This window comes from Bubalus bubalis, chromosome 24 (genome assembly GCF_019923935.1).
Source record: "Bubalus bubalis isolate 160015118507 breed Murrah chromosome 24, NDDB_SH_1, whole genome shotgun sequence".
Classification (NCBI taxonomy): Eukaryota; Metazoa; Chordata; class Mammalia; order Artiodactyla; family Bovidae; genus Bubalus; species Bubalus bubalis.
In genome coordinates this window covers 32,288,527-32,298,624 of record NC_059180.1, presented here as the reverse complement: position 1 = coordinate 32,298,624, position 10,098 = coordinate 32,288,527, and the positions used below count along the sequence as shown (strand labels likewise).

The following is a 10,098-nucleotide window of genomic DNA, read 5'->3' as shown; positions in this document are numbered from 1 at the left end:
GGTTTTGCCTATTCAGCAGGTATACAAGTGGCATCTCACTGTCTGCACCTTCTTTCCTTTGTTCGTCCAGTATTTGCTGGGCACCACAGCATGGCGCTTTGGCCCTCTTTACAGACTGAAAGAAAGCGACACTGTCGGTCCCTCAGTCGTGTCCGACTCTCTGTGACCCCGTGGACTGTAGTGCACCAGGCTCCTCTGTCCATGGGATTTTCCAGGCAAGAATACCGGGGTGGGTTGCCGTTCTCTCTTCCAGGGGATCTTCCTGATTCAGGGACCAAACCCGGGCCTCCCGCATTTCAGGCAGTCTTTACTGCTTGAACCAAGGTTCAGAGAGGTGAAGAGGCAGTCCTGGGGTCACCCAGTGAGGGAAGAGAGGGGCCGAATCTCCAGAGCTTGAGGTGTTCTTTTCTCCTGAATCATACCTCTAATAGGCGTCTCAGCACTACAGAGGGTCTGTACCCTCTTCCCTGGCTGTCCCCTCTCCACCCCTAGGACTGTTGTGTCCTCTTAGGAGGGTGCTCCCCAGGCAGCTGAGCGAGCAGCCCCACCACAGGCAGGGCTGTTTCTGTTGCCCAGACCTCACTTCACCCCAGCATCCCAACACGGGCAGAATGTGCCAGGCCCCTCAGTGGCTGGAGTTAGCATCTACTTCTCTCTGTTTCCTGAATTTGGGTTTCCAGCAGGCCTGCCGCCAGACTACTGCCGCCACCACCCCAAACCAAGCAAGCGAAAGAATGAATCTGTGGTTTGATTTTGCTCCTCTTGTCACTGTGTGTCTGACTGCAGGAGGGTAGCTGTGTGCCTGCAAGTGCTTGCTTGTGTTTCATTGTGTGGGAGGGGAGGCGTGTGAGAACCTGTGTGTGTGTGTGGAGGCGGGGACGTGCATTTGGGAGTCCGCACGTGAACCTCAGGCTCCGCATCTGAGTGGGTTTGAGTGGCAGTTTATATGTGCGACTGGGTGTCTGTGTTACTGAGGCACTTCTTTCTGAGTGTTGGTTTCAGGGAAATGTGGGGTCGGAATGGGTCCATAAAGCACACTTGTGACCCAGTCTGTCTGCTTCCCAGTTCACTTCTATTACAGAGTTGATGTTCTCTGCAGTAGAGCTCCTGCCTTCTGTGATCGTATCAGACAAGGACAGTGTCCAGGGAATAGGGAAGTCCTCTGGTGAGTGGGTCTTAAAGTCCCTGACCTTATCCTCTGACCCTCTGTCTCCACCTCCTCCCTTGAAACTTGCCCTCTAGAAGCACTTCCCAACTGCTTCTGCACAAAAGTGTTTCAGTGACTATCATGGCTTTATTTGGCCTTACTTTTTGTTTGTTTGTGCTGGGTCTTTGTTGATACACATGGGCTTTCTCAAGCTATGGCGAGTGGGGGCTACTCTGTAGTTGTGGTGCGCGAGGCTCTCACTGCAGTGACTTTTCTGGCTGCAGAGCACGGGCTCTAAGGCCCGCGGACTTTGGTAGTTGTGGCTCACGGGCTTACTTGCACCATGACATGTGGAATCTTCCCAGACCAAGGATCAAACCCATGTCCCCTGCCTTGGCAGACAGATTCTCAACCACTGGGCCACCAGGGAAGTTCCAGACTTAGGTTTTTAAACAGGGAACCAGGAGTTTTGGGGCAAAGCAGGAATCTCTGATCTCAGAATTTCCCTCCAAGAGGAACGTCTCTGTTGCCACGCTTGGTCTAGGCTCTGCTCCCTCACTCCTGGCCACACGCTGCCCACAGTGCTTCCTCTTGTCCCTTTGGTCCCCTGCCAGTCACTCTCCACACAGCAAAGATGCTCAACCCTGTTGCTTGCCTGATTAAGACCTCCCGTGACTTATCACACCAAATAAAATGTCCAGGTTCCCCATGGCCTGCAAACCCTGCATGGCCTGGCCCCCACCTGGCGCTCCCACCCCCTGGTGGCACCCCTACACCTGTGCCAGCCGCTCCAGCCTTTAGAATACCTCAGACTCCTTCCTTGCTCCCTCCAGGCTTTGCACATGCTGTTCCCTTGGCCTGCAATGTACTTTCCTCGGGTCCCCATTTCCTTGAACTCGGTCCCCACCCCAAACCCCACCAGAGTTGCTCTGTGTTACACCCAGACCGGCTCCCTTGATTCTGCTTATTGTGACCAGCAAATGTTTCATATTTGGCTATGTCTGGCCTTAGTTGCGGCAGGTGGGATCTTTCCTTGCAGCATGTGGGCTCCAGAGTGTGTGGGCTCTGTACTTGCGGCACATGGGCTCTCTAGCTGTGGCCGTGGGGATCAGTTCCCTGACCAGGGATTGAATCCATGTCCCCTGCGTTATTAAAAGGTGGATTCTTAACCACCGGACCATCAGGGAGGTCCCGTGACTAGCAAATCTTGTGCTTGTACATTTGTGTTCTTTCTGTGGATGCAGTCTTGTGTTTCAGCCCAGCCCCTGAAAGCACTTTGCCCTTTATGTATTGAAACAAATGAGGCTCAGAGAGGTTGATCACCAACCCAAGGGAACACAGCAGGCAAACAAAATGAGCCAGGACTCAAACTCAGGATGCTCTGGACTGCAAAGCACATGTTCCTAACCCCCTTCCTGCCTGTCTCCTGCCATGGTCCTGGCCTGCTCATTCTGTGTGTGGACGACACGAACAGTGTGTGGGCTCGAGCATATCCCATGTGTGAGTGTGCATGTGCACTGCTACTGCTGAGTCGCTTCAGTCGTGTCCAACTCTGTGTGACCCCATAGACGGCAGCCCACCAGGCTTCCCTGTCCCTGGGATTCTCCAGGCAAGAACACTGGAGTGGGTTGCCATTTCTGTCTCCAATGCATGAAAGTGAAAAGTGAAAGGGAAGTTGCTCAGTCGTGTCCGACTCTTGGCGACCCCATGGACTGCAGCCTACCAGGCTCCTCCGTCCATGGGATTTTCCAGGCAAGAGTACTGGAGTGGGGTGCCATTGCCTTTTCCCGTGCATGAGCACATGGGAGCTATACACGCTCCCGAGCAGAGCGTTGCCCATCTATCCCGAGCAGAGTGTTGCCCATCTATGCCAAAGGCTTCTTGGTGTGTTTACCTCCCATTCATTTCTGCTCCACACGAGGTCTGATACCTTACACTTTTATGAGATCCCATCCCAAGGCATGTGCCTCCTCCCTACCCAACCTCTTCCCTGCTTTGTGCTTCCAGCCAGGCCCCCCAAAACATGACACAGTTAATGAAACGACTCCAGGATAAGTCATCCAGTGTACAAGCTTTACTCAATGTTGCATAGAAATCACTGCAGTAACCACTGTAGTAACATGTTCCTGCAAAGTTGACTTCTTCCTTCTAATGTTCCACGTGTGATGGCGTTTCTTATCTTGATGAAACAGACACAGGAACAAGCCATGGGGTGCCATCTCAGTTGTACTTCTGTCCTAAGGGATAGGAATGGGAAAGGGAGCCTTTAATAACTGAGTGCTTCCTAAGGTCACTTAACCCTCTCCTTTGGGTTTTTGGATGCTCATGTGTAATCAGATATGGGACATGGCTAGAACTGACACAGTCATCAAGGTCCTTTTGACTTGGGAATCCATCCATTTATCATGCACCCGTGAATTCAACCCTGTCCAACATTCATTTCATTCTTTAAACCACGTCCAGGCTACACATCCAGTCCACCAATCCCACTGTCTTTCTTTCGTTCATTGGTCCAGTTAGTCCATTCAGCCAGTTTGCCGTCCAGTCAGTTTATCTATCAGTTCATTTATCCATCCACCAACCTGATCCTCCACCCACCTAGACCACCATTATTTAACCAATTCATATCCTCTCAATATTCATGCCTGCAGATATCCAATTGTGTTCAAACCCTTATCTACTTAGCCATCTGCCCAGCCAACCAATTCATTCACCCTCCCAGTGCATCAGCCCAATCTAGAAATCTAATCACATCCCTTCTGATTCTCAGTCACTTAATGGATTCATTCCTTCCCCTCATCCTTCTTACCCATCCACTCAAGCAACCATCTAACTCTTCTCCCCATTCCCTATCTAACAGGCCTCCTAATTATTCATCTACCCAGCCTTATTCACCTCTCCATGCTTCCACCTAGCTAATCTGCCATTCGTCCATCCTTCCAATCAACCCATGCAATTAAAGAGCTATTCCATCAATGCATCATGTATATACAACTGCCATAGTTCCTCTCCCTCTTAACTCTTGCCTGTGCGTCCTCTGTGCTCTGACTTGGCGGAGGCAGCCTTCACCTCACTGCCTCTACAGCCCCGCTGGGCTGCACCGCCCTTCTCTGGGGGAGTCCTGTGAAAGGCCACCGGCTTGACAGGTACCTGAGCTCTGCCTCTTTCTTTTGTACACCTGCTTGCTCCTCTTGACCTGCTTCCTCTTGATCACCTTTCCCTCCAAGTTCTTTCTGTTCTTGGAGTGGCTGCAAGAGTGGGTGATGGACCGCGAGGGACACTGGTGGGAGTGCATGGTGTGTCTGTGGCGCCTCAGAGGAGGGCTGGGGCCTGGGCTCTGGCCCTGGCGGCCAGCGGGGCTGCAGTGGCTCCTCGGGCGCCGGCTGGCGCTGCGGCTGCGGCTGCGGCTGCGGCTGCGGCTCTGGCAGCGCTGGCTGCAGCTGCAGCGGTGGCAGGCGTGGCTTTGGGGCCGAGAGTTGCTGTGGGGCTGGGCGTGGGTGTTGGGAAGGCTCTGTGTCTTGGTGTCCATGGGTGGGGGGCGGCCTCGCTTAGAGGGGCAGGGGCCGCCGCCTCCTCCTCCGCTTCTGGCAGACCCAGCTTCACAGAGGCCCTGGCAGCCCCTGGTTATATAGTTGGGCCCGATTGTGATGGCACCGGCCACAGGGGGGTATGTAACAGATGTGGCCCAACGGGGAACAAAGCCCTCTGCCCTCATCCTAACATGCAGGGTGGGGCAGCTTTCAAAGGGCGTGTCTGTGGGTTGAGAGCAGCCCCTCAGGTTGGGTGGAGCTGGGCCCACACCTGGGCCTGCTGCTGCTTTTCCTTCTGATCTCTTCCCCCCGGGCACCCACCTCTCTAGTCCCAGTTTTCCCTGCTTTTGTAGAATGGGGCATAGAACACCTACCCCCTCCTCGGGGCCAGCCGGCAGTGAGAACTCAATAAACGTGTCCAATCATGCCCAGTCTTGTTCTGACTCCACGCAGGCAGGCTGGAATCCAGGAGCACAGCCCTGACCCCAGTAGAGTGGGGATGGGTGGGCGGTCAGCAAGGCAGACGACCGCCACCGGGGTGGGTGCGCGTTGAGCCATGGGATGACTTATCAGGCGGAGGGTAAGAGTGACCAAAGATGTGGATGTATGGCAGAAACCAACACAATGCTGTAAAGGGGTTATCCTTCAGTTAAAAATAAACTAATTAATAAATGAATAGAACAAACAAACAAAGTAACCAAAGGGTCCTCGGGCCTGCCTGACAAGCCTGCCTCCCCAGCAGGATTTATAGCTGGGAAATCCAGAGTTGGGTTCAAAGCCCACTCTGTTCTGATATCCTGTCTTGGGTCAGTTGTTTTGAGGCCTGGTTTCCCTGTTGGACAAAGGGCTGTCACCCCTTCCTTCCTGGCATTCTTGTGAGCCTGAGACGCCTGTCAAACCTCAGGAGGCCCTTGAAAACCGGTCTCCTGCCTCCCGCCTGCCGCCTCCGCTCCCCTCCCCCTCTGCTAGCGCGGCCCCAGTATGCACCCCGCTCTGACCTCCCAGCCCCTGGGGAAGAAAGCCCACCCCGTGCGTGCGCACGCACACGGCCTGGTCAGAGCTCCTTCATCCGTTTCTCTCCACAGCCATCCATGCCTCCCCCGCCTCGGTCAACGCTTGGTCTCAGCTCTTGGCCCTCAACCCTCCCTACAGCTCAACCTCGGGAGACTCCCACCATCTCCACCTCCCCTCCCCCTAGCAGAACCCCCAGCCTACGTCTGTTGCTCACGCACAGCTTTGCTATCATCTGCTTTTACTGTAGTTTATTTCTTCATAAATGTGTCAGATCACGTGGTGAAAATCACCCTTCGTTAGGGAACACTTCCGATATGGCTGGGCTCCGCCCCCACCTCTTCTAGGTGGCTTTGTCTCTGAGTCTTAGTGACCTTCAGACTGGGCTGAACAGAGTCCCCCAAAGGATGTGTCCACGTCCCAATCCCAGGAAGCTGGCAATGTCACTGTATTTCGAAAAGCCTCTTTGCAGACGTAATTAAGGATATTCAGAGCGTCCTGGATTATCCAAGTGCACCCTAAATCCAAAGGCCAATGTCTTTATAAGAAAGCGAAGAGAAGGATCAGGGAGACGGGGCCCCGGGAAGGCAGAGGCCCAGACTAGAGCCATGCAGCCGTGAGCCATGCGGACCCCGTAGGCTGGACAAGGAGAGAGAGGCTGCCCTGGGGCCACCAGGCTCAGGGAGAAGGGGTCCCGGGAAGGCAGAGGCCCAGACTAAAGCCATGCAGCCATGAACCATGCGGACCCCGTAGGCTGGACAAGGAGAGGGAGGCTACCCTGGGGCCGCCGGGCTCAGGGAGACGGGGCCCCAGAAAGGCAGAGGCCTAGACTAGAGCCATGCAGCCGTGAGCCATGCGGACCCCGTAGGCTGGACAAGGAGAGGGAGGCTGCCCTGGGGCCACCAGGCTCAGGGAGAAGGGGCCCCTGGAAGGCAGAGGCCCAGACTAGAGCCATGCAGCCATGAGCCATGTGGACCCTGTAGGCTGGACAAGGAAAGGGAGGCTGCCCTGGGGCCGCCGGGGCCTGTGGCCCAGAGAACTCCTTGATTTCAGACTTCTGGCTTCTGGAAGGTGAAAGGATATATTATAAGCTGCCAGGTTTTTGATCACTTGTTACAGCAGCCCTGGGGAACTAATATTACAGTTTGCAAAGGGGGAGCAGGCTCAGAGAGGTTGAATGACCAGCTCGGAGCCCCACAGCTAGTCAGTGGCAGAGCCAGGATTCGGACTCAGGCTTGGCCGCCTCCAGTCCAGCCTCGTGGTCACTGAGGCCTCCACGGGGATTAAGGGGGCATGAGCGGCCCTGTTCTAAGCCGCTGCCTTGTGTGGGCTCAGGGCTGACTGGGGACCACGCTGTGAAGACTCTGTCTAGGTGTCCTGTCCCTCTCCGCCCCCCTCCCCCTACTCTTCCACTCTGCCCACTTCCCCACCCTCGAGTGCCTGGTGGGACAGAGTGAAGTGAAAGTCACTCAGTCATGTCCAACTCTTTGCGACCCCCATGGTCTATACAGTCCATGGGATTCTCCAGGCCAGAATACTGGAGTGGGTAGCCTATCCCTTGTCCAGGGGATCTTTCCAACCCAGGGATCGAATCCAGGTCTTCCTCATTGCTGATGGATTCTTTACCAATTGAGCTGTCAGGGTGGGACAGAGACTGTGGTTTATTAATCTCGGGGCCCACAGTGACTGGTACAGTGCCAGGCATACAGCAGGGACTTCACGAATGTTTGCTGGGCAGGTGAATGGGCGGGTGGACCTGTGGGCCGTGGACAGAAGGGCGGAGCTTCTGACCGCGTTGCTTGGTTGGGACGGGGATGGATAGTCAGACAGCAGGGCTGCCCCCTCGGGCCTCCCCTGCCCTGCTCTGCCTCCAGGCCTCAGTGATGGTGGCCTCCACTCTCTGAGGAGCCCAGGACTTCTCCTTACCTCTCACACCATCCCTGGAGATACCACCTCCCCAGCCCTCCCAGCAACCCCAATCAGAATCCTTCTCAATGGCCCACCAGACTGGTGTTTTGGGTGCTATGGAGGGCCTAGGGTGGAGATCATGTTTGTTTTTCTATTGGAAAGAAAAGGGTTAAGGGAGCCATGGCCAGGAGGGGCAACAGGCGCATTCCGATGCCTCTAAGGAAGGCCAGCTTGAGGGACACAGGTCTGGGTCTCTGTCCTTTCTGGCTTCCTCTGGGCTTCCTTTGCCCACTGCCCTTGTGAGGGCATCGGCTCTGTCCCACAGCGGGACCCCCCGAGCAAGGCAGAAGCGAGCCTCTCGCAGGGGTTCCGACGGTCCCCTTGAGCCTGAGGATGGCAGCAGAACCAGTGGCTGAGAAGGACTCAGACCCCTCCCCCTGCTCTGTCCCCCAAAACCAGGCTCTGTGAGTCAGGTGGGACCCCCGTGGCTCCAGCTGCAGTGCCCGTCTTGGGTGAAACACTCGCTGTGTGCCAGGCCCAGTCCCTCCCCAGCATCTCAGTCACCTCTCCTGACCCACTGGCCTGCGGGGTCGCTAGTGTTAACAGGAAGACAGGGACGCGCTCAGTGTCACGCAGCGGGCGCAAAGAAACTGGCAGGAGGTCCACTGAGCTCCCACGCCTGTGCTCTGGGACTCTCCAGGGTCTTCCCCAGCGGCCCTGCGGTTAAGACTCTGCGCTTCCACTGCAGCAGGCAGGAAGGAGGGGTTCGATCCCTGGTCAGGGAACTAAGATGCCGCATGCCTCGTGACACAACCACCACTCCCCTTCCCCCCCAGAAAATACTGTCCACAGTTAGAAAAGCAGTGGGGGTGTGCTGAGGGAGATGACGCTGTCCCACCAGGTGCTCAGACTCGGAGAGGCATCCTCCCTGGAGGTGGGACGCGCCCAGGACACCATGTGCTCCACCCCCCACAGCAGGGGACGGCGGCCAAGAGGCCTCAGGGAGCGGACCTTTCGAGGACTTCTGGCTGGGGTTCAGGGACAGGGGTCACTGCTCTTCAGCCTCCCTACACACACACGCACTCCCCCCCACACACACACCCCCGACACACGGTACCAGACACAGGGGTCGGGGTGGTGGCAGGGCAAGGACAGACAGGAGGAAGAGGATTCCTTGGAGACTCTTTATTGACTCTTTTCTGAAAGCTCTCCTCCTCTCGGGAACGGCGGCGGCTCCTCTTCCCCAACCACATCGCAGGTCAGGAGCGCGTCTGCTTGGGCTCGGGGCTCTGCTGGACCTCTGAGTCGGCGTCTTCGGCCCCTTCCTCCTTCTGCCCGGCCTCCATCAGCAGCAGCTTGCCCTGCACCGGGAGCTCCTCCTCTTCTCCCTCCTCCTCCTCCTCCTCCTCCTCCTCCTCCTCCTCGCCTTCTTCCTCCTCCTCGCCCTCCGACGACAAGGAGAAGTTATCCTGGCTCACGCAGGCCACGAGCTTCTTCATGGAGGATTCGTGGCCCCGGCCGTGGCCCGTCCCAAGCTTGGCACAGCGGGAACCCATCACCCGCCTCGGCTGCCTCACTGGACTGGGAGGAAAGGCCACTGGCGGGGTACGGAGGGGCCGCTGAGGCTGGTAGGCAGGGCGCTGACATCACAAAGGGCCCCCCGCCCCGGAGCCTCCAGCCCTCAGTGACCTGAGTCTGAGCCGACACCCCACTCAACCCGGGCCACCAGCTGCCCCGCCGAGGCCCCACCAGCCACAGAGCAAGGCCGAGGCGAGACGGCAGGCCCAGCCAGGCAGCCTCACCCTGCTGTGTTTCTGCCTCCATCCGGCCTTGTTTGCCCTGGCTGGGGTCCCCCCATTTGAGCTGGGATGAGAGTTGGGGATAGAATTTCCTCAAGCAGGAGAGCACACAGACTCCTTCCCCACACCCCAGAAGTGCCCAGCCCCAGAGAGCTGGTGACAGGATGGGATGAAAGGCAGCCTGGAGGGAGCCTTCCCGGGGGGCCTGGAAGTGTCTGATTTCTTGACCTGGGTGGTGCCTTCACAGACATATCTAAATCGCATGTTTTTTACGATTAAAACAAAAGAAACTAAATAAAACCCTACTGTTCCTGTTCTCCAAAGTCACCCTTTAAAGGCAGCGGCTCATAAGCCCTTGGGGTCACTAGTCTCTCTAGCTACACGTCTGTCCAGCCCAGTTTCAGCCAGGAAGGGGATTAAGTCTGCTTGGTCATTTCTGAGCACTGGGAATTCGTTTCCGACGTGAGCCATAATTGAGATCTTGTCCCAAACCCTCAGTGGCTGTGGTCAGCTGAATAGGAGCCTCCCAGGATTGTGGGATTATCCTGGGTTATCTGGGTGGGCCCTGAATGCAACCATAAGTGTCCCTGTTAGAGGGAGGCGGAGAGATTTCACACAGGGAGCGGAGACTGGAGATGTGGCCACAGCAGAGGGACTCCAAAGGTTGTAAGAAGCCATCAGAAGCTCGGAGCAGGGAGGAACG

General features: G+C 56.4%; 2 protein-coding genes across 3 annotated transcripts; both read right to left on the bottom strand.

Annotated features, from left to right (window-relative positions):
- Window positions 1-3,199: 3,199 nt before the first annotated feature.
- TNP2 (transition protein 2) lies at window positions 3,200-4,776 on the bottom strand. Of its 2 annotated transcripts, none has more exons than XM_025275260.3 (2): window positions 4,298-4,769; window positions 3,200-3,384 (listed from the first exon to the last, which is right to left on the bottom strand). In XM_025275260.3, exons 1-2 carry the CDS (start codon window positions 4,674-4,676, stop codon window positions 3,368-3,370), a joined length of 396 nt encoding a protein of 131 aa, XP_025131045.1. In that variant the 5' UTR covers window positions 4,677-4,769; the 3' UTR covers window positions 3,200-3,367. The 2 variants fall into 2 exon arrangements, 1 of the variants encoding a protein (XP_025131045.1); XR_003106493.3 differs by having other exon boundaries at window positions 4,174-4,776.
- A 3,993-nt stretch (window positions 4,777-8,769) lies between these two features.
- Window positions 8,770-9,772, bottom strand: PRM3 (protamine 3). The gene has a single exon (XM_025275163.3). The coding sequence runs from the start codon at window positions 9,150-9,152 to the stop codon at window positions 8,856-8,858; it is 297 nt and encodes a 98-aa protein (XP_025130948.3). The 5' UTR covers window positions 9,153-9,772; the 3' UTR covers window positions 8,770-8,855.
- Between the last annotated feature and the right edge of the window lie 326 nt (window positions 9,773-10,098).

Excerpts from the sequence above, each read along its gene's own strand:
- TNP2 (XM_025275260.3), bottom strand. The coding sequence starts at position 4,676 with ATGGACACCAAGACACAGAGCCTTCCCAACACCCACGCCCAGCCCCAC.
- PRM3 (XM_025275163.3), bottom strand. The coding sequence starts at position 9,152 with ATGGGTTCCCGCTGTGCCAAGCTTGGGACGGGCCACGGCCGGGGCCAC.